General features: G+C 45.7%; 1 protein-coding gene across 2 annotated transcripts in view; it reads left to right on the top strand.

The window, feature by feature from the left end:
• The window catches only part of DSCAM (DS cell adhesion molecule), a 750,559-nt gene extending 726,379 nt beyond the window's left edge, over positions 1-24,180 (top strand). For both annotated transcript variants that reach the window (XM_059392376.1, XM_059392375.1), the window contains exons 31-33: positions 7,146-7,343; positions 8,890-9,192; positions 23,209-24,180. In XM_059392376.1, the coding sequence (XP_059248359.1) occupies positions 7,146-7,343; positions 8,890-9,192; positions 23,209-23,561 (854 nt within the window). In that variant the 3' untranslated portion in view covers positions 23,562-24,180. The remainder of the gene's footprint in view (positions 1-7,145; positions 7,344-8,889; positions 9,193-23,208) is intronic.
• Positions 24,181-24,636: the final 456 nt, after the last annotated feature.

The raw sequence follows: 24,636 nt of genomic DNA, 5'->3' as shown, positions 1-24,636 counted from the left end.
CATCCATAATATATGGGAATTAATTACTGAAATGAAATTAAATCTCTTAATATGTATCCAGAGCTTATTAATTAGACATTCTCACTCCTTCATAATTGAAATTGTTTCTAAATCTCTTTAAGGACTGAGAAATTGATGTCCCGATTATTATCTTTTTGAAAGCTTTGATGTCTAGCTTTTAAATCTCTAATCACTCTGCAAAAAGTTAGATTCTCAGAGTGTTATAATTAGAAAAATAAATATTACGATGTTAAAAACCGCTTTTCATAAGTTCCGACTCGAAAGGCATTTGTGAAATGCATCAAGCACCGTGAAGGAAACCAGTTGGTTTCTAATAACATCATAATTTGAAAATGGTTTGAAGTGTTACTGAAATTCATTTGAAAAATTGTCCTCAAGAACATGCTAAAGATATCTTTTATTTCCTCTTTTGTCTAACCTCTCCCCCTTCTTTCCCTAATGACATCCGCACACAGTGAAGACCGGAGCAGCCATGAGAGAGAGTTAACTGTGCAAGGGAGTAGGAGTGAGAGCCTTGCCCTTAGGAACTGCTTCATGGTCCTTGGTATTCTCTCCAGCTACTGGCTTCCCTCTCATCATTTGCCTGGTCCAGGGTCTGGACACTTCAGGAGGCTGCCCAGATGGGTTTCTGAGCCACTGTCTGCTGTGCAGTGGAGGAAAGACTACAGACCCCGGGGGACTAAAATGGATGAATTCGTGACCTCAGAGGTTCACGGCCAGGCAGCATGGAAGCAGACGGAGACATTAGCAGGAAAATAGGAAAGAGGCAGAGGAAATAGGGCAGGTGCCCACGTAGTGGTTCCCAGACCCTTAAATGCATCAGGATCACCCAGGATGTCTGTTCAAAACCCCATTCCAGGGCTCCATCCCCAGAGGCTCTGACCCACTGGGCCCAGGAGTCCGCATTGTAAAGGACATTCTGGGAGATTCTGATGCTGATTGTCCAGAGCCCTCTAGAGAAATACTTCCCCAAGTGTTAGACCTGTGTGTGTCCCTGGCCTTTAATGCCATGGTACAGGACCTCTCAAGCTTGCCACACTCACAGCACTTGATTTCTTTCTGCCGGGAAAAACGAGGAAGCATTCCCACCTCCCCTTCCATGTGGGACTGGCAGAGCCCACAGAGGCCAGCCGTGATAGAGGAGAGGGAACTTATACCAAAGCACTGGGAACCTCCCAGCTGCGCGATCACACCCCCACCTGACTAATGGACGTATTGACTCGTGGACATTTAAAATATCAGCACAGATGTGAATGTCGGTCCTAAGCAGACACTAGAACCAGCAAGAGGCAAGTGGAAAGCTGGAGGCAGATGGGCAGCACGTCCACGACTCTCAGACCTGTCACCCCAGAAGCATAGCCGGGCTGCAAGGATACGGACATTCAGACCCAGAATCACGTACTAAGATTTTACTTGACATATGGCCCAGTGATGGGGACACGTCCCGAGACCCAAAGAGACATTGACTTCATCTTAGTGCAGGAGTCAGACGCAAACAACGAACACCATCATTCTTCATTTACCTGAGAGAACTCGGGGAAAGCAGGAGATGAGGAAGAGACAGTGAGAGAGTGAGTTGGGGGTGAGTGGGGGAGAGGATGGGAGAGGCGGCTTTGAACACGAGTCTGGGGAGCCCGCCATTGAGGAGAAAATCTGAGTCATGGCCAGGAGGCAGCCTGCCAGGCAGAGGGAATGGGAAGGAAAAGCTCCTAAGGCCTGTTGGGGCAGAGGCGTCCAGGAACGCAGTGAGCCACAGGGGAGGTGGGAGGGGAGGCGCCAGCGAGAGAGCTGGCCTGGTCGCCAGGCCTCCTGGGCCAACCTCGGGAGTTTGCTTGTCGTGCTGGGAGACCTGGGAGGCTCTGCACAGGGCTCAGCCTGATGACCCCGTCACCTTGAAGCAACCACAGCTTCCAGAACGCTGCTTCCTTCCTTTGGGATGAACTTCATCCCGCAGTGTTTACAAACATTGGGCAGAGCTCCTCAAATGCATTCCTCAGTCTCTAGTCCAAAGCAACCAACCAACCAACCAACTTCAGAGCTATTCCTTTCATAACGTCTGCACAACATTATCAATAAACAATCTTCGGGAGTAGCTTTTCCTTAAATATTCCTCCCAGAACCACATGAGGAGGGACGAAGAAATCGCATTTTTCATTTAGAAGTGGAAACAGTGGGGGGTCCGCCTCCCACACCCACAGATGACCCCCAGCTCTCCGCTTGCGCCCTGTGCCCCCGAGTCTGTCATGGTGCCCACATGCAGACGCCTCTTCTCTCGGTCCCATGTGGTTGGTTCTCCACACCACAGCTGAGCGCATGTGCAGAGAAGGATCTAGAGTCTGCTTCCTCGGCGGCAGGTGGCATTATTACTCTGTTCTAATGATTCTAGGACGGCGTGGTCAAGGTCAGGCCTCTCTAGTTTAAAGAAGAGCATGTACGATATGTTGTTTGCACACTATCATGACTTCATCGTAGAAGCTATGTTTCTAGGCTTTTTTTTTTTTTTTTTTTTTTTTTTTTTTAGTTTTCCCAACTTGCAATAAAGATTCATTATTAGGTTGGGAGAAATCCCAACAGTGGGCTATGTAACTCTTCAATGAGAGGAAATTGGCTGTGTCTGCAGCTCTGTTTGTGTCCCTGTCTGTCCCTGTGGGTTAGGGTACAGGACAAAGAGGGGCATCTCTTGGTGTCTGTGTCTGTGTCCCCTGCCCCCAGCTCCAGCTGCAGGGTCTGACACACAGTAGGCACTCAGTAAACAGACTTAAATATCATCCCACTGTCAAGTTCTGAAATCAGAGTAAAAGGGATGGAAAAGAAAGGATGTTTAACCTTTTAGACAGTACGCAGGCAGTCCACTTGGCCTCTCTGTTCTCCATTTCGTAAGACATCTGATAGGCTGGAGGTCTGGACCCAGCCGATTGGAGGCTGCAGGTATGTACGCAGGGTCTCCCAGCACAGTCCATGGAGACGACCAATGAGATCATCACAGGAGAACTTGAATCAACTCTCTTGGGCACAAACAAATTGTGCAAGGGTACAAAGACATAAGAAGTGAAACGTGTTAGACTTTACCTGGGGTTTGGGGTCATATTTACATGGAAGCCATCCCTTTGTCACCACCCACCCATCTGGACCAAGAGCATGTACAAGCACCCTTGATGCAAAGAGGGCTAGATTGGGAATGACTAGGAAGCACGCCTGTCCTTAACAGCTCTACCCTTCAGCTGAAGCATGGGAACTCTCTAGCATCTGGTCTTGACTTTTTTTTTTTAAGATTTTATTTATTTATTAGAGAGAAAGAGAAAGATCATGAGCAGGGGGAGCAGGAGAGGGAGAAGCAGTCTTCCCACTGAACCCCAGCGGGGGCTGGGGGGTTTGATCCCAGGATTCTGGGATCATGACATGAGCCAAAGGCTGACACTTCACCCGTGAGCCGCCCAGGTGCCCCTTGTTCTGATTCTTTAATGAGTGTATTTTTTCTACGAAAGCCTCTCTAAACAGAGTTTCTAACCTTCCTGATCCATGCACCGAATCTCTTCCCACCCTTTTCCCAATAAGCAGGATGTGCTCCAACCCTTTCCAAGTGTTTGTCACCCAGGAACCAGGCCAGGCCCCGAGATCTATTGAGCTCCTCCCTCCTTGTGTCACATCAGCCCTATGGTAGGTGAGGTGATAAGTCTGCTCTCCGAGATGAGGGAAGTGGGCACATCTGAGAAGCTCACCGCCAGCGAGTAGTGAAACTGGGTCAAAGGCAGGCAACCTAACTCAGCCGCTCTGTGTCTCAGTGGGGCGGGTGCTTCTTAGGGGACATCTGGGGACTGAGCAGATTTGCATATAGAAGTAGGGAGAGGTCCCGGCGTGCATCGACTCTTTTTTCACTGAGTCTTTGAAAACCAATGCACACTCTATCACCCAGAGCTGTACTCAATACCATACTACGGGAAAATACCTGATATAGGCCAGGAAATCCCGTATATAATGAGCTTTTGGTAAATATTTGTTCCTTACATGATGGGAATGCTCAGGCCCCTCGGCGTCATCACCACGTGCAGCGGAGGCCACAGTCCCTACAAGATAGGCCAGCAAATGCCAGAGAATAAAAGCAGATTAATACCCAGATCACAGTACACATGACATGTTTTATAACCCTATTAGCCACAAAATCCTCTCTTATCCCAAATTCAGGATGATTAAAATAATTTGATTCACTGGGCAGAAAAGCTTAATGTAGGTTCAGACCCAGTCTTGAAAGGCCAAGAGTTATTTGTGTCACTTATCTTCTAATTTGTTGGCTGTTGAGCAAGCATGATGGCTCATCACTAAGTTGCATTTGTATCAGGATGGTAGGGAGCCAAATAAAATGCTTTCCATGCAGGGGCAGTAAATGTCAACATTTCTTTAGTAGATTACCTGGTAGGGCCTACAAAGGAGACTACCAAGTAGATGCCAAGTCAGATTTTCACTTCAGCTGCTATCTTAGGAGCTACCATACCAAAGAGTTCAGCTCAGGTACAAAACAGCTCCCAAAACCTGATTTAAAAAAAAAAAAAAAAAAAAAGTGTGTCAACCACCTCAATATTCTACCTACTGAGATAATTCTGCCTCTAGGATGGTTGCTTAGAGAAGAACAGAATTGCAGCCTGTGATTTAGGGAAAGTAATATCATGACCTATATTTCCAGCATTATCAGGCCACTGATAAAACTGTCCTCATCTAGAAAAAAAGGATAATGAACAAAATTAACTTGAAAAGAGTTCCAGCTTTGAATAGAGGTTGGCATGTATAGCGTGACCATGGAATTTTCCACACAGGGTGATCTCAGTGAGAAAGAGGCTACAGTCCTGCCCCACTATGGGTGGGCAGGTCAGTGGGAGGAAACACAGGAGGGAGTTTGGGGGTTTGATAAAACAGCGTCCTTGAGGTGGGAAGATCAAACGGATACCCACCCACCCCACCACCCAAGCATCCGTGACAGGAGTAAATCTGATCCATGACTGTTGCTGCAAGAAACTTAAAGAACAAAAGTGAGAACCTTCCAAAAATTTTTTTTAAAAAATGAGAATCCTCAAGTCTTATGTAAGGGATAGGGTAATTTTTTGGAAAAGTTTCATTAGCATTTAAATAACAAGCTTCATTTATTGAAGCTCTCCTTGGGAAGTCCATTGTACCTGGAAGATACTTAGCCTCCTACCCATGAGAATATTTTTCTATCTCTTTGAGGACCTCTCTCTCAGCATTTCAGTGGAGAAGCACAATTATCATTCATGCCTTGCTGTCCAGAGAGCCTGGCACTCGAGCCTAACACATTTACATTCTAATCAAGGCAAAAAAAAATATATCTTCCAATAAATTCTTCTGTGGAATTTTGCAAGGAAGGGATGAAACCTGTCTTAAAATCAATGCCCCAAAGAATATGCACTGAGATGAAGCATTTTGATGACCCAGGAAATCTTAAAATATATCGATTTGGCTGCCATCTTAATGCTTCTCTCCAGCACTGTAGAATGATGGATTAGATTCAAAGTCCAATGACTAGAATTCGCAAAGAGGAAAATCCTACATTTAAAAGGAAAGTCCTTTTACCACTTCTAAGTGTCTGCCTCCCATGATCCAAACTGGCATTACAAAGGAGGCAGTGTCACAGGAACACTGTATTAGACACTTAGATGTCCAGGGTGGGGATATCTGTGGTCAAGTGGTAGACAATCTTTGAGCCAACCCATGCCGTCCTGGGCTCCCTATTTACCACTTAATAGCTGTGTCATTTCTCTCTGCCTCCACTGTCTCACCCATAAAATGATCTTGGGCTCTGTGGGTTCATCCAGGGGACTCTGTGTACCGGATATTATTGTAGGCTCTGTGAATGGACCTGAGGATGAACACCCTTACCCCTGCCCCAAAGAGACCTCCAGGTCCACGAAGGCATATTAGTAAGTCACTGTCCCAATGCTAAGGGTTTTCCATCTCAGTGTTGATCTTTTGGTCCTGCTCCATTAGGGCTGACTAGTCAATATTGACTGTGGTCTTGAGAGATGGCCAGACCATCTTGGTGGCAGTTACAAAATCCAGATACCGATTAACTGTGTATGCTCTGCATTGAACGTCCCATGTCTTGGACAAAGTTCAGACAATTCTCTTAAAAAGATGTTACCATATGCAAAGGACTAAGGGGAAGGTGTCATTCTTCTCATCTGGGAAGTTGCAATTTAGTTGATGAGTAAAATAATCCTACTCAAGGCAATGAGTAAATGCAAAACCGCAATAAAACTATATTGTTTCCTAGAGCTGCTGTAACAACATACCACAAACCAGGGTGGCTTAAAAGAACAGAAATTTTTTGTCTCACTGTTCTGGGACCCAGAAATCCAAGTGCAAGATGTCAGCAGAGTTACGCTTTTTCTGAAATCTGTAGAGAAGGGTCTTTCCTCACTTCTGCCTAGTTTCAGGTGATCACTGTCGATAACCTTTGACATTCCTTGGCTTACAACCCCAGCACCTCAATCTCTGCCTCCCTTGTTCCATGGTTGTCTTCCCTCTGAGTGTCTGTCTCCTGTTCTTAGAAGGACACTAGTTCTATTAGATTGAAGGCTGCCCTACTCCAGTCTGACTTTATCATAACTAATGACATCTTCTGTGACCCTATTTCCAAATAAGGTCACATTCGGAGGTCCTAGGGATTAGGATGTGGACATATCTTTTAAGGAGACATGATTCAACCCATAACAACCCCTTAAGGTATGAGAACTATAAAAAAGAGGCCATTTTGGAGCATATTTGGCCTAACATGGAAGATGGTGGTTATTCTCTTGAAGTTTGGGTGATGTGTGTTGAGCCAGAAAAACATTAAGGACTGAGAGGAAGGTTTGAGTCCATAACTCCTGAGTCCAGATCTAATGTTCTCTATCCAGCAGGACTCTTTAGAATGTCTACATTTCACATTAATGTCTCAGTCCATAAGAGAAAGGAAATGGATTCTCTGGACAGGGGCAGTCAGGGAAGGCTTCCTGAAGGCAAGAGTCCTGCAGGGGTTTCTTAGAGCTGGCTGGAGAGAACCACGCTCAACACTTTGTTCATGACTGAGCATACTCCTAGACACTAAGAAATACGTTATTCTTGGCTCTTTGCAGATCCCACCACCAGGAGGAATGCAAAGGCAGGACCCACAGCAAGAAACCGGTATGCCAGCCAGTGGACCCTTAACAGACCCCACCCCACCATTTCAGCACACACCCTCACCACAGACTGGAGGCTGCCGACGCCCAGGGCTGCGGGATCAATGGACAAGGAGAGTGACAGCTACAGTGTCAGCCCCTCACAAGACACAGGTAGGAGTCGCCACACCTCCTCCGCAACCCTGCGGATGAGCATGGCCCACAGATGGGCTTCAGAAACTCCTACTTATGCTCCTTCAAGGTCACTTTCAAATTGTTAGGCCGCTTATGTAACAGGTACCAGTACAACCAGGCAGCATTGATGATGCCCAAGGCCCGGTGATTTCTGCAAAGCAAACTCCAAAGGCATCTGTTTTGCAGGTGTCCTGAATCTCAGGAAAGTTCCTACCCCACTGAGAGACACAGACACTTTAAAATTTTCACCCACACGATTGCAATAATTCCTGATTATATTCTGAGGGCACACATGACCCACTACCATCTCTGGGTTTAAGAGGCTTCACTTGAAATTTCATGGCAAGGTCATAGCACCCTCTATAGGGAACATAGGCTGATCCTCTTGACAATTAAACAGGGGCTGATTATAAGGTAAGTCATCCAGTCTGTGCCATCAACCACCAAGATTTCATTTCAGAGAGAAGACAGGGCCTAAGAATAGCACCGGCCTGTCCCACCCCCCACCTTAACTTTTGAAAAGAAATTATATCTAAACCTAATAGCTGTAGGAAATTTGCATACTCATTTTCTTTTGTTCTGGCTGATATACTTTAAAAATAGTGTTCCAAAGGTGGAGTGTTACCCTGTACATTTATTTTTATGGCTGTTATTTCTCTCAGAAGAGTCTCAGAGTTCCACAGAGGTGATACAAAACTTTTTAGTGTGTAAAATAGAGATTCCTCTGACCAAGACACTCCTCCTTTGCTCCTGATGGCTCTCTGGGCCCCATAAAGGATGGTGATCACAAAGGATGAGTCTGAGGGACCAGGGGCAATTCTTCCTACCTGCCAGTTTTGTGCAGCGTCACGGGCTTCATTTCCAACCACCATCACGCCCTCCTTGCCAGCCTGGGGCTGGAGGAGCCTAACAGCAGAGCTCAAATCATTCACATCAATTAAAGTCTCTGTGGGACAGGCTGATTCACAAGTCAGAGCAGGGGTGGACACTGCCGTCCGTGTACACCATGTTCCCAATTATTCACCATGTTCCCAATTATTTTAACGAAATGCAGAATTTTTTAAAGGTTATTTATTTATTTATTTGACAGAGAGAGAGAGAGAGAGAGAGAGCACAAGCAGGGGCAGAGGGAGAGCAAGAAGCGGACTCCCTGCCGAACAGGGAACCTGATGTGGGACTCGATCCCAGGACCCTATGATCATGACCTGAGCCGAAGGCAGGCCACTCAGTGGCAGAGCCACTCAGACGCCCTGAAACACAGAAATTTTTAAGCGTTGCTGGCTGACGACAGTGTCCCAGGCTGGGAAAATTTCAGCTGAAACCAAGTTCCATGAGCCCAATTTACCAAGGCACACAGGGCAGGTCCCATAGTGACAAAAGCAGTTCTCAGCCAAAGACCCCTCAGGACCCCAGCCAGGTGGTGCAAGGATCTGGGAAAAGCAGCCACAAGCTAGAGACGACTGTCCAGTGGGTGTGCCCGTAAGCCATCACTGACCCGTCTTGTTCTCTCTCTTTCACACGGCAGATCGAGCACGAAGCAGCATGGTCTCTACAGAAAGTGCCTCCTCCACGTACGAAGAACTGGCCAGGGCCTATGAGCACGCCAAGATGGAAGAGCAACTGAGGCACGCCAAGTTCACCATCACGGAATGCTTCATATCAGACACATCATCGGAGCAGTTGACGGCAGGGACAAATGAGTACACAGACAGTCTGACCTCCAGCACCCCTTCAGAATCGGGGATCTGCAGGTTCACTGCATCTCCCCCCAAACCTCAGGATGGAGGTCGAGTGATGAATATGGCGGTTCCAAAGGCACATCGGCCAGGTGAGCAAAGCAGTGCATGGACCACTGGGGAGGAGACGCGTCTTCCTGATTCACACCCATCCCCTATGAAAGCAGGTCCTGGTGTTTGGACGTGGGGCTCTGTTTACAGGTTGCTGTGTAATGAACCACCCCAAAGCTTATGGGTTTCCAAAAGTGACAGTCACTTATTTTGTTTACAAATCTGCAATGTAGTCAGGGCTTGGCGGGGACAGCTGCCCAGCTGTGTCACTGGGGACGCTCACTCAGGTCTGGAGGAGCCTTTCCAGACACCTTCCTCACCTGGCAGCCTGGTGCTGGTCATGTCTTCCCCGGGTGGGTTTCTCCCCAGTGTGTCTCCAGCTTCTTCATATCATGGCAGCTTCGTTCTTAAGCAGGGGTCCCATAGACAAACAGTAGAAATAGCCAGTCTCTTAAGGTTGGGCATGGAAAGTGACACATCATTTCTGTCATATTCTGTTGTTTAAGCAATCAAAGAGCCCAGGGAGCTCAGGTTGGAGAGAGTCACCATCACGGGATGAGAGGAGGCTCAAACACAAGAGGCTTGAGTTTTAAAGCTGTTGTTCTGAGGACTTTGGAGGAGAGCGATCTCACTGGTGGGCTAGTGCTTGGGCCTTGGTTTCATCGAGCTACCCAAAGTGACAATGACTGCCTGGGGTTTGGTCAGCCACTGTTCGGTCTTTGCCTTGAGCACATGAGAGTGGACTGGGTATGTGGGAGTGGACTGGGTGTGTAGATGGCAGCTCTGAGTTCTAAGGTCTCCAGGGCCTGGCAGATCATGTGCATAAGTGAAGAGAATGGGGAGCATGAAGAAGGGAAATGATTCATGAAAGACAGTTTGAGTTCACAGACTGTCTAAAGGGGAGAGACTCCAGCATGTTCCTGCCAACTCATCTCAAGTGAAAATGGGGGGCCAGGATAAGTGACTTTCTCAAGAGAAGCCAGAAATCTTGGTTTCCTATGAAGAGCCGCAGTTTTCAAGTGTTGGGTAAGATATCTGCAAACCGGGGCGCCTGGGAGGCTCAGTGGGTTAGAGCCTCTGCCCTTGGCTCAGGTCATGATCCCAGGGTCCTGGGATCGAGCCCCGCATCAGGGTCTCTGCTCAGCAGGGACCCTGCTTCCTCCTCTCTCTCTGTCTGCCTCTCTGCCTACTTGTGATCTCTGTTAAATAAATAAATAATTTTTTAAATAAAAACAAGATATCTGCAAACCATTGTAGAGGACAAATAAACAGGTCTGTATACTGAATCCAACCATGGCAGCCAGTGGTTCTTCTCATCTGAAGACTCTTCCTCTTCACCCTGAAAGAGCTGCCTGTAGACTTTTCTTTGTGGTCTGGCCTATGCTTTCTTGTTGAATCTAGTTTTATTTCCCTTTTTCCCATTTTCTGAACTATTCTACTAGTCCTATTTGAAAAATTTATCTTTGCTTTTAAATTACTGCAATTCCTTTGAGGTTTATGGCATATAGCCCAGCTGAAATGAGCCTTATAAATGCATAAAAATATATAAAATAAGAATTGTCTATCCAGCAACTAATCTTCCAAACTGAGTCAAAATTCATGCCAGCATACAATAAAGAATGATGGCTTCATTTATTCTCATTCTGTCTACCTCCTCAGGGAGAAGATGAGCTGTTATTTGTGGGTGTTTTTATTTCAAGCATTTCTTGTTGTTGGCATTTATTTGCAAGGCAAATGCAGAAAAACATAGGATAAAAACATAAGCTCTTTGTGGCCGTTAAGCCCAAGACCGAGGAACACAGGAAAGAAGAAAATGTGCCTCATTTGGGCACATTGTTTAACTTTGGTGGGCTTCAGTTGCCCCATCTGTAAAATGGGCATGACCTTGGTGTAAGATGTGTGTAGCCTAATTTGGGTAAAATGGTTAGCAGTTGTTGTTTTTGTTGTTGCCTTGTGGATGCTGTTGTTAGGACTCTCATGGCGACACCAGTGTGGTCTCCAGATGAGCCGTTGGCTCCTCAACTCCTTCCCTCTTTTGTTTACTTCTCTTCGGTGGCCACAGACACCCTGGGAAGCATCTGCCTCATTTGGGTATCACCCAGTTACATATGCCATGCTTCCATTGGCAGCCATCTTCCCTTGCATACAGTAGCTCCTGGGAGAAATGATGGTCTTACTTGTGCAAACTTTGAATTAATTAAAGGCTTGAGTTTCTTTTTTTTTTTAAATTTTTATTTATTTTTTAAATTACTTTTCATTGTTCCAGAATTCATTGTTTATGCACCACACCCAGTGTTCCATGCAATAATACATGCCCTCCATAATACCATAATACCACAATACCATAATACCACCAGGCTCAGCCATCCCTCAGCCCCCTCACCTCCAAAACCCTCAGATTGTTTTTTCAGGTCCATAGTCTCTCATGGTTTGTCTCCCCTTCCAATTCCCCCCAACTCCCTTCTCCTCTCCATCTCCCCATGTCCTCCATGTTATTTCTTATGCTCTACAAATAAGTGAAACTATATGATAATTGACTCTCTGCTTGACTTACTTCACTTAGCATAATCTCTTCCAGTCCATATTGATACAAAAATTGGGTATTCATCTTTTCTGATGGAAGCATAATACTCCATAGAGTATATGGACCACATATTCCTTATCCATTTGTCCATTGAAGGGCATCTTGGTTCTTTCTACAGTTGGGTGACTGTGGCCATTGCTACTATGAACATTGGGGTATAAATGGTCCTTCTTTTCACTACATCTGTATCTTTGGGGTAAATACCCAGTAGTACAATTGCAGGGTCATAGGGAAGCTCTATTTTTACTTTCTTAAGGAATTTCCACACTGTTTTCCAAAATGGCTGCACCAACTTGCATTCCCACCAAGAGTGTAGGAAGGTTCTCCTTTCTCCACATCCTCTCCAACTCATGTTGTGTACTCTCTTAATTAATTTTGGCCATTCTAACTGGTGTAAGGAGGGATCTCAATGTGGTTTTGATTTGGATCTCCCTGATGGCTAGTGATAATGAACATTTTTTTCATGTGTCTGGTAGCCATTTGTATGTCTTCATTGAAGAAGTGTCTGTTCATGTCATGTGCCCATTTTTTGACATGATTGTCTGTTTTGTGTGTGTTGAGTTTGAGGTGTTCTTTATAGATCCTGGATATCAGCCCTTTGTGTGTAATGTCATTTGCCTCTTTGTTTTGTTGACTGTTTCCTTTGCAGTGCAGAAGCTTTTGATCTTGATGACGTCCCAAAAGTTCATTTTTCCTTTTGTTCCCTTTGCCTTTGGAGACACATCTTGAAAGATGTTGCTGTGGCCAGTGTTGAAGTGGTTACTGCCTATATTTGCTTCTAGGATTCTGATGGAGTTTCTTTTTCAATGTCTTGTTGTTCCTCTTGTTAGATTCAATTTTTTAAAAAAGTTTGAAATTTTGTTATGACATTGTTGCCTGGATCCATCAGAACAATTGAGAGATCACAATTAACTGAAGTAGCATAGTCTTAAAATGCTATTTAGACTAAAATGATTTTATAACTTTAGGTATGAGTCATTTTTTTAAGTCAATGCAAGACCAAACATCCACAAACTTTGTTTTGTCCACTCTAGATTACTGTATTACTATTATTGAACATTTGATATGCTTTTTGGAAAGCCTTTCTATTGTCCCCTTATAATGAGACGAAATTCAACAACAGGCACAAAAGCCAAGGTTACAATTTATTATTCTGCTAACTGGAGGCTGTGTCAAATTTATCAGTTCCTTGAGCTGCACTTTCAAACCTCATTCCCACCTGTGTCACCATGGCTCTAGATGGCATCAGTCAGCCTGTGCCTCAGTGAAGTTCCCAATCTCTCTGCATTTTTCTCTTCACCATCAGCTCTTCTTGTGTGATGGTCTTTTCTTCCACTTGTAGTCCAAAGCTTTTAAACACTCCACAAATCAAGTTAGGATCAAGCTAAATCAACATGGCCAGATGCTTGCTCTAGGAAGACAGAAAACGTGTCTTTATTGCTTCCTTACTTCTCTTCCAGTGTCTAGCAGGTAATTTGGCAGCACTCAAGAAATATTTTAAATGACTTAAGCACTGAATATATGCTTCTATCACTGTGTATGATACATAGAGTAGGTACTTAATAAATATATTGAAGGAGTGCATTTATCACCGTTGTATTGATGACAAGACTGCCAATTTTAAAACGTGACAATTATTAGAAATTCTTAGTAAAATAAAGAGAACGTTTAAGTCGACCCCACCTTCCAGCTTACCTTTAAATAAAGTGACTTATTTTCTAGTCTTGCTCTTCACAAATTAAGAGGAAACCTCTTCTACAGGTAAAGGGGAGCTGCCCATGGCATGTGACACCTCACAGAGAAGGCAAACATCAGAATCTCGTTTTAGATGTTTAACTATACCTGAATTTTGAATTTACTGAATTTGGGGGACTTTTTTACTTTAAATAAAATGCCAATTATTCTGTGGTTTTATTTTCTACAATAATGGATGGTTTTTTCCAACTTTAATAACAAAAGACAAACCAAACAAATAAAACTCTATCTTCCTCTAAGAAATTTCTCTCTTGGTCAAGACTACTTCCAATACTCTGATTACAGTACCTGTTCTTGGGTTCAGATACCACTCTGAGCCAGCTTCTAACATTCTTGGGATTGTGGCTGCACCTCCATTTATGAGTTTATCCTATGCAATCAAGAAATACCCTTGCACAAAGCTACTTAAATCAATTTAAAGCTTCACATATGCAACCAAATGCATCCTGGCCCCACGAGCAGCAAGAGAAGTGTCAGCCCCTTTATATCTCTGCACTCACACTCTGGGGTCCTAGCCTTAAATATATGTTCATTGGCCCCTCCCATGATGGACATACTTGACATTCTCCAGCCGCAGATGATCACAGACTGCTGCCAACTTGTTGGTTCTCTAAACAACCAGGTACCTGAAGCAGTTTTTGGCTTCCAGTGTTTGTATACATTCACACTGTCCCTCACACCCTTCTTTAATCAAAAGGGAGAGTATGGAGTAAGAGGTGCTTACTTGAAGGACAAGCCAACCTCAGCTCCAGCAGCGCCCTCCAATGAAGGCTGATCTTCCTGTTCTCAGCTGTCTCTGTGATTGTGCTGTTTCACCTCCAAAGCCCATGTGGTTTTCATGCTGGCTCTTGAATCAGAATTAGACTCCAGAGATCTTCACTGCCAAAAATCCTTCTCCACAGACTCATTCTACCTGCATCTACCTCACCACCTGCAGAATGAGCTCTGCTCCCGGCAGGTCACCTGGCACGGACTCCCTCCTCCTGACCCAAGGCACCACAGTGGGTTCCTCTCAAACAGTTCTGTATCTCCCCTCCCCTCACCCCTTTGGGTTAGGTAATGGGAGGTCCTATGTCTCAAGTTTGCAACCTTCTCTTCTTTTTTGCACTCAGTACAATGAGATTTTGAAATTTCTATTATGGATGTTATTCTAAGAACTATGGAAAAGGTCTCCTTTCAAGTGCAAGTATCTTTGATACTTCCACATGGACACAAACAGATGTGCACCCCATACATGCATGCACGCATGCCACGCACACTGAGCTTCTCTGGCCTCCATCCTTCCAGAGATGCCCCTGCTTCTTCCCTCACAGACTTCCAGCTTCCTTTCTAACTTCGTCATGTCTTTTTTGATCTCCCACTCAATAGGTGGTCCCACTTTCAGAGCTGAAGATACGATAGACAAGATGCACAAAGACCTCATCTTAAGCAAGTTTATATTCCTGGTTGGAGAGACATACACTGATCAAATAAGCAAACAACACAGTTTCAGATCATGATAAGTGCTGGGAAGGGAAGTAATGGGATAGGGGATCAAGTCTGGCAGGGGTTAGGGGTTGGGGAGAATGGTCCAGGAAGTCCTCTTGGAGCAATGAGTTGTGAACTGAGATCTAAGGTGAATGGGGCAAAGAAACTCCGGAAGACATCCTAAGGTGACAGTGGTGTGCCCAGAGGAAGAGCAAAGGCAGGAGATTGGAATGAGCCTCACATTCACCACCCATAGCAACAGTTAGCTCTGAGCTGACAAACTTTCAAATACTCCCATAATATTTAAAGTTAGAAAGACCTGGGGGCCATGAACAGCACCTCCGAATATTGCTCCGCATACCTGCCATGGGTGGACCTAAATATTTCACCATGCTCATCCTGGCTCACTGCTAGGACACTGATTTTTTTTTTAATTTTTTTATTTCTTTTCAGCGTAACAGTATTCATTGTTTTTAAACCACACCCAGTGCTCTGTGCAATCCGTGCCCTCTCTAATACCCACCAACTGGTTCCCCCAACCTCCCACCCCCTGCCCCTTCAAAACCCTCAGATTGTTTTTCAGAGTCCATAGTCTCTCATGGTTCACCTCCCCTTCCAATTTCCCTCAACTCCCTTCTCCTCACTGATCTCTTTAACGCGTATTGGCGATTTCACCTTCTTCAACTGTCTTCGACAAGACTGTCTTGTTATTTTAGTTTGATGTCTCCAGGACACATGAAGTGATGGTAGGACTCCTTATGCAGGGTCCCAAACTTGGAACTCCAAGCCCACTTGCCTTTTGCACTGGCCTCCTCCTCTTTCTGCCTCTGGTTTCAAGGGCCCAAGTCTTCTCAACTTTCTGAGAGCTCTTGTGGTTTTATCGTAGACACTGCTGCTTATGTATATCCTCCAATTCCTAAGTGTGTGTTTTGTTCAGACTGCCTTTTTTCCGACTCCAAGCCCCTTAGCTCACTGTTTTTCTTGGTTAGTTTATTGGGGTTCAGCTTTAGTTGCTGGGGATCCCATGGGTGTTACAAGGTAAGGAGGAGGTCTGTGCCTGGTAACTTGTAAGGGAGAGGTAGGAAGCCCATCTGTGTCCTGCAGAGTGGCCAGAAGAAAGTTTCTAGATTCTAGTGGCACAGATGACAAGCAAAAAGGCTTAATCACAGTGAAAGTGCATCTCCAAAAAGTCCCTGTGAAAACACAAATCTATTACACTCATTTATGCAACCTATATTTATTGAATATCTTCTCTATAAAAAGATACTGTATCAGGTATTATCCTAAGACATAAAAGTGTTAATAATATTAAACCAATGCTTCCCACAGTCTCCTTAATTGGTCAGAATAGCAGGTAGTATCCTAAACAGCAGAGACCTATAGACACAAAACAGATGAATAAGGAAATCTAAGAAACAAGGCAAAATTCAGCTTCTGGAAGACAGGGACCACACACACCCCCCAACACACACACACACACACACACACACACACACACACACACACTCCTGTGAGAGGTCATGATAACCTGAAGGTGCTGGGAATATACAAAACTGCAAGAAAACAGCAAAGACCATCATATTTCCATGGAGCCCTGTGTGGGCACAGCTGGCACCAGCTTCTAATGCATCCTATATCCCAAACTAGGAAGCAACAAGCTTTAAATTCCAGTGTGTGGTGACATTCTGGTGTTGAAATCCCTTGTGTAGCTGTCCATTGCTCAGGATAGAGACTCACAGGGTTTTGAGAAACCAGACCTGTCTTCCTCACTGGTCATGACTCCTGCTCTCTGGACTCCTAAACTCCCCAAATGTATATTCCATATGCCTAGAATCCTCTCATTTCCAGGTTAACTTTGTCCTTCCGTAGGATGACCCAAGGTGCACAGGATTGCTGAAACAGGTCTGCCAGCCTCACGGTGGAGCAGGGGCAGGTCTCCTAGCAGGCTCCCTCCTCAGTAGTCCCCAGTGTGTGGGTTCTCAGAGATCTTAGGTGGGAGCTGGTGCTTCTTTGAACCTCATGGACCCTTTCTCACTGGGTGCTCCAAACACCCAGCTAAGGGATTCTGACCTGGTCTCCACGCTGGGTCAGGTTTTCCAATCCTGCTCTTCATTCAGAACTATTTTATTTCAGAAAAATCATGAGCAGCAACAAACTCAAAGCCCCACTTTGTATCTCAGTGTAGTTTTTAAAGTTCACCAGAGAGTAGGAGGATCACAATATTGATGAGCTCTTAAAAATGCATGAAGCCTCCTAAGTACAAGCCAAGAATGGTAATACAATCCACGTACATGGACCTCTGGTATCAATCTCTCATTATTTATTTAGGGGTTTTCCTGGGGGCCATTTGGGAGAGAAGATTCATTTACCAAGAGAGATTCGTTTACAAGTTTTCATTACCTTGCTGCAGCATTAATATTAAACTAAAAAAGTGTTAGATCTCTTTTGCCTCCAGAATGGGCAGACTCCATACTCTCTCCCCTTTTAACTAGCTCTTTAATACTGTCATCATTACAAGTCTGATCTGTGTGGTTCTTATTGAAATTGCTAGAAGTCAAGGTAAGCATCTTTTGCTTCTTACCTTTGCATCAATACCCAACTCCATCCAAGGGCAGATATGAAGCCTTATTAGAAATGGATGAAAGTTCCTTTTTATATGGCCTCAGAGGAGAGCTAAGACCCAGAGACTCTGATTCATTTTCTTTTTACACGTACTTATACATGCTTTCACAGGAGCTAATGAAGTATTGCATTGGAAGGGGAAGAAAGCTTTTTCCATGTGCCTCAGAATTTTAGACTCCCCAAAAATGCATTCATTTGTTTTGTACTTATCCTCAAATTCCTAATGCATTGTTCTTGCTCAATTTTCACAGGTTAGATAGTAAAGAGCATAAGAAAGACTCTTACAGACTTGAGAGTGCCCTTAGAAATGACCGTGCCCCCTTCACCTGCCTAAAGATAAGATGCAAAACTTGAAGGGTATCACAGAACCATCTACAGGTAAAGGCAGGATTTTAGCAGGAAGCTCAGAATTCTCCAGCTCATGTTCTTATCCCATTCTAAGCTCCCACCTCTTCAGACCAAATAAGAGGAAGACCTTGTGACTGCCGTTGCATGAGACCCATCCCTCACTTTCTCCCAAGAACGGAGGCCATAACTCCTTTTGGATTAGTAGATACTGAGCAGTATAATTACTTATTTGATAGAATGAAATGTTTTTCTAATAAAATTAAAGCAAAATAAGGGTCCACATGGAATTGTGAACTTTAGCCCCTTTAAACCACGGTTTCTCAGGGTCAACGCAGTGAGCACTGGAGGACTAAAGGCATGGGGGTGAGGGGCAGGCAGTGGCATCCTATGCTTTGTAGGATGTTGGACAGCATCCCTAGCCTGTGTCCAAGAAAAACCAGTGACAGCCACACCCCAGCTGTGATATCCAAATAGTCTTCAGACATGGCCACACACCTCCTGGGGGCAGAGTCCCTCTTTGCTGAGAACCACTGATCTCAACTTTAGACATTTCATTCCCAAGTGTGTGCACACTGAATGGCAGGAAGCACCATCTGAGAATAGATTCGTGGAACGCACATCCATCATAGATTTTCTGAATGGATGCATTCTTGCTCTTTTTCAATATTGATTTTCGCCATCCTTCTTCCAAAGCTAAAGTGCATTCAGACTTCATGTGTGCCTCTGACGCTACCGAGAACGTTTAGGAAATTTGGGTCTCCAGATAGGAAGGTTTCAGATGAGTGAGGCTGGTTTACTGTGAGTTTTCATGTGGTGGGGCCAACCGTGGCTTGAAATCTCCCTCGGGGAGGATGGCAAGCTTTGAGCACCTACCTGTTGGTGGATGCGGGACCGTCAGGGCATCTGGGGGTGAGGAGTTAGGAAGGTACCCATGAGCAACGTAGTTAGGGACAGAGGTAGAAATCGATGCCACTTGTTTCATGTGAACTTTCGGAGATACTAGTGGTACCCAAGGTCCATGGCCCCTCAGCTCAGCCTCTTAGAGCCCCTTCTCCCCAAGGGTATGTCGGCCCCTCCAGCTGTGCCCCCACCCCATGTCTCTGACTCAAGGGCCGTGGGCCTCAGGAGCAGAGCACAGAGGGGTGTTCATGACACACAAGTGCATGAATAAGCATCACAAAAACCAGCGGATGGAGTGTGTCCCAAGGGCTCATCTGGGGCTCCTATCCTCCGTCACTGCGTTTGCACTCATGCTGGGTTTGGGAAAGTAGCTAATGGGTTTAGCTAACTAGGAAAGTGCTAGAAGTGTAGTTAGTTAGGTAAATAGGGCAGAAGGAAAACGTGGAAGGAGGCATTGTGGTTCCCAGATCCTTTCCCTTCCAGCGGTCAGAATGTAAGACTAGGTCTTCCTGCCGCCTGTCCCTTTCTCCTGGATGCCTCATCCTCTCCTTGTGGTATCTGTCCCTCCCCCCAGGATCTCCTCCCCTCTGTCCTCATGACATACACACAGTCTCACACACACACACACACACACACACACACACAGTCACATGGACACATGCACATGTACACATACAATATACACATACTTACACACACAAACACATGAACACATCATATACACATCATATACACACAAACACATGAACACACATACAGATGGCACACGTGTGCACACACATGCGCATGGAGACACCTACACATGAACACATTTACATGTGTATATGCACAAATACACGTATGCACATACACAGAAACACATGTGCATGTGTACACAGATAGACACACAAACACATACACACATGAACAGATACGCATACACATGTGTAGACACACAAATGCCACACACTTTCCGTGACATGGTGCCCTGGCATCTGCGTTGCACACGGCTGCCAGCTCCGTCCCCCCACCTGCTTGCACTGTCTCTCTCACATCTTCCTTCTACCTTCATTCCATGGAGGAGAGTGTCGGCGTAAGGAAAACAAAACAAGAAGGAGAGAGAGAGAAAGGGGAGGGGTAGGGCTGAGTAAAGCAGAGAGGAAGAACGCAGATGATTCAATGATTCAAACCTTGCTGAAAGTAGAGGTGAACTCCACTGTAGCTGGTTTTCCAGAACATGCTCTAAGGTCAGGGTTTGGCTCTGCCTATGTTTGTGGCAATAGTGTGTCAACACACAGGATGCCAAGGGCTGTGTGTGCCTGGTAGAGGTGATTATAGAGTTGAAGGCAAAAAAAAAAGATCTTTGAATGTCTCCTAGGTCACTGCTGCTTTCACAAGTATGGGACGCCTCCAGAGGGTCCTGGCAGATTAGCTTTAGGGCATGTTGCCCCACAGAGTTGGAGAGGGTTCAGCAGCCAGGGGTGGGTCACCTGGGGGTGGCTGGCAGTGAGGAACCAAGACACCTGTTCCCTGTGGGTTCAGATGCCTTTGAAGAGGCTTCTGCTCCCTCCTGAAGGAGACTTCAGGGAAGCCACCTCCAACCTAGTCCTCAGGGGGTCTTTGGGGGTCAGTTGGACAGGTGTCTGCCTCCGCAGGGAGCAGAGGAACCAGGGGAAGAGGTGCTGCCTTGGCTTCTGTAGGGAAGAAGGGCAGGTGGCAGGTCAGAGCACAGGGTGGAGACCCCATAAACCACAACTCCGTTGGCTGCAGTTACTGGTCTCTCAAGAGAAACCCCCTCCTTTCCTGTGACTGACGTAAGCAGACATGGTTCCCATATAGTAGATGCATTCCAGGAGGTCCCAAGTGAAGTTCTCCCAGCCAAGAAGAAAGGACATCTATGTGAGTGTCCCATAGCTGGCGTAACAAAGGGCCCAAAACTGGGTGGCTCCAAACAACACGGATTTATTCTCTCACAGTTCTAAGGACAGAATTCCAGAATCCAGTGTCAGCAGGACTGTGCTCCCTCCCGGGACTCTAGGAAAGAATCCCTTCCATGCCTCCTCCAGCTCCTGGGGGCTCCAGGCATTCCTTGCCTTGTGGCTACATCTCTCCATCCTCTCCCTCCCTCTTCACATGGTTTTTCTCGTCTTCTCTGTCTCTAGTCTCCTTCTGTCTTTCCTTATAAGGACACCTGCCACTGGATTTAGGCCCACCTGCAGTCCTGATGATATCATTTCCAGATCCTTAATTTAATTATATCTACAAAGACTTTCTCCTACAAAGGTCACACTCACAGATTCTGAGGATTGGGACATGGACCTATCTTTTGGAAGTGGTGGACACTAATCAACCCACTGAAGACAGAAACCAAGGTAGAAACCCCTGGCCAGTCTCCAGTCCCTAACTTCAGACCTTCTGAGAAGGGACATGTCTGGCTGAAAACCTTTCACATGCATTACCTAATTAGACCTGCGCCACAACTGTATGTGGTAGATTCTACTATTATTCCCATTTTATGAGTGAGGAGACTGAGCCCAGATTAAATGCAGGCAATGCCTCCCAGACCTCTCCTCCTAATCCGCACCATTAGAATCCTTGTTTAGTTTCTCCCATGGAAACAGGCAGATGGAGGGTGGGAGTCTGAGAAAAGCAGATGTGCCAACATCCAGAGGACGGTCGCCACGGTTTCCATTCCTCTTCTCTGGCTGGAGTAATAAGCACATGTGTTGCCTCAGATCTGTAGGCACCTGAAGAACATGGAAGATGCATGGGTGATTAGAGATCCCAGTTTCCCAAGTGGTCCTTGGAGCGGCACATGGGTTGGGATTTTAATGGACATAAAATGCCTTTAATAAACAAAGCTCATGACAGATTACTCTGGTGCTTTTTTCCACATAAGTGCATGAATTACTAAGAGAACACATTTGCAGCATTCACACTGTTGAAAGGGCTAATTAGAGCATCGTGCAACTCAGTAAAGCTTTGCTTGAAAACCTGGATCACTCAGAGATATTGGATATTCAGAGGTTGTCGGCAAGACCTGCAGTAAAGTTAGCAAACACAAGTAACCCTCGTACGTGATGTGGGCACCGTAGTGTTTCCATTATTAAGGATTTCTAATTCTCATCCACCTTTTTCAGCTACCCCAGCCCTCCTGATCACTGAACCTAGTGTGAAAGCCCCTGCAGGCAGAAGGCAGCTATCATGAGATTTGTCTGTAATTTCAAACACATTTGTTCCACCTAATCTAGGACCTGAGCATCCTGCAATCCAGCTGGGACCAACAGCCTATTGTTTTTCCAGAGCTTAATAAGCCCTGTTCATTCAGTGGGGAGTAGCTGGGACAGAGACTCATTCCCAAATCTGTGACAACACATTACAAATATGTCAAGTGTTCAGAATTCAGTTGGGTCTCAGAAACAGCACGAGGCCCTCTTGACCTACATTTTCAAATAACCCTGGAGGTAAATGAATTCCACATTTTCTCAAGTATGTGAACAAAATGATAAAAGAGTCATTGTCATGTAAGTAAATAAAAGAGCAAATTCATGTCATTTGCTCATTAAACTCTTAAGAATGAAAGACAGGTCATTGCTTTTAGGAAATTGAATATATAAAAATCCACACCTCCTTCCCATCACCCTCACACCATCCTCCATTTGGAAGCTAGGGGATGCTTTATGCCTAGCTTTATGCCTCACCATTACATCCCCCTGACATTCTGTGGATGTCCTCTGACCTCAGGCCACCGCCATGCCTCCCTCAACCTGTGCATCCTCTTTCCTAGAGTCTCAGCTTTAGGACAGCCCACTCCCAGCCTGTTTTCTATCTAGAGCTCCCTACACAGTGTGCCATGAAGGAGTTACAAGTGAGCCGAAGTAGTGAGCCCCTCCAGCCCCAGGTAGCCAGGAGGAGCCCCCTGCATTCACCCAGCTTGCTGCCATCAACACGCCTTGTCTGCATGTGAGAAAGACAGAAGCAGGGGCCTAGCCAGTGAGCCTTTCCTTGGCATCCGTGCCTCTCTCCTTGAGCCCCGTGCTCCACCAAGCACTCCCGATCACATACAGGGTCCGGCCCATCACGCTTTATACCTAGGATGCACTGTTGGCCTTTGATGTACATTTTTCTGTCCCTCGTGAGGTTTTGAAGGATCCTGTTACCTCTCTTTCTCTGGCTGAAGTATGACACTTAAGATTCTCAGTTAATGTGCCATAGAAAAGCCGGCTCGCCCTATGCCTCACGGGACGGGAGGTGAGGACAGTCCCACCTGTCTCTGTGGCGACCTCTGACAAGGGGTCTTGCAAACACGGCCCGGTATGGTGACATGCCCGGCTCAGACACCCGAAAGGCACTCGGCCCCTGCTTAGCAAAAGCCAACTAACTGCTCTGTGTTTCTTTGCAGGTGACCTCATACATTTGCCTCCATACCTTAGAATGGACTTTTTGTTAAACCGAAGCGGTGCAGGCACAAGCAGGGACCTGAGTTTGGGGCAGGCGTGCTTGGAACCTCAGAAAAGTCGGACCCTGAAGCGCCCCACGGTCCTTGAGCCAATCCCCATGGAGGCCTCCTCTTCCACGTCCTCCACAAGAGAGGGACAGCAGTGGCAGCAGGGGGCTGTGGCCACATTACCTCAGCGAGAGGGAGCAGAGCTGGGACAGGCAGCTAAGATGAGCAGCTCCCAAGAATCGCTGCTCGACTCTCGGGGCCATTTGAAAGGAAACAATCCCTACGCAAAATCCTACACCCTGGTATAACAAACAGCATGACTGGACAGCGGCTGTAAATACAATTTAAAAATTCAATCAAAGCTACCTTTTTTTTACGGAATTCCAATATTTATAATTAAAGAAAATTGCCAAAATATATTAAAAAAAAAAAAGAGAAAATACTGAAACCACAGACAGTGCAAAGACTCTCCTGCTTTTTTTCTGTCTGAGTGTGAGCTCCATCTGCCTGGGCATCTGATTTTTTGGGAAAGAAGTCCAGTTTTATGATCTTCACAGGTTATTGCATTTTTACTGATTTTCTACAAAGTGCATGGGGGACTAATTAAACCTTCTGACTGGAAGTTCTATCACACAAGATTTAAGAATGAAAACGGGGAAAAAATTACCCTCTTTGTGAATTTAAAAGGAACATTGATTTGGGGGCAGGGGGGAGACTTTAGTCATGTTTGCACACCTTTCTTTCCCATTAGAAACTGGGTCCTCAATTTGACCTCCTTCTGTTGTGAATTAGGATGAGTGCCGTCAGTGAAGGGGTGGGGGGAATCAATTTGATTTTCTTTTCTGTTTATTTTTTAATTTAATGAGACACTCTTTGCATTTTGTCTAAGCGAAATAAAAAAGAAAAGGTGGTCTGCCTTTATTTCGATGTCTACCTCTCTTGTCTCCTACTGATTGCTGGGTCCTTCTTCCTCTTGATGCTTGTGTTTGCAAACACCAGGGCTGAACCCAGAGTCCAATTCAATAAGCCAGAGAGGGCACCAACATTCCAGCCTCTCAGGGATGGCTGGGAAGAGCACAGAAGACGCAGCTGGTCCCGACCACAGTCAGGAACGGGCCAGGTACTCTAAAACTCCCAGATGTTCTGCTCCTTCCTTGCCTCTCCACAGAACCTCTTGCCCTAGCTAGACCAGGGGTCAGCAAACCATGGTCTGGGGGCCAAATCCTGCCAACTGCTGCTTTTATAAATAACATTTTATTGGAACACAGCCATGCACATCATTGGCATGTTGTCTATGGCTATTCTGTGCCACAATGGCACAGTTGAGTAGTTACAACAGAAATGGTACGGCCTGCAAACCAGAAAATATTTACCATCTGGTCC

The sequence above is a fragment of the Mustela nigripes genome, chromosome 2 (genome assembly GCF_022355385.1).
Source record: "Mustela nigripes isolate SB6536 chromosome 2, MUSNIG.SB6536, whole genome shotgun sequence".
NCBI classification, from domain to species: Eukaryota; Metazoa; Chordata; class Mammalia; order Carnivora; family Mustelidae; genus Mustela; species Mustela nigripes.
Note: the sequence above shows the minus strand (reverse complement) of the source record. Positions and strands in the feature narration are given on the sequence as shown.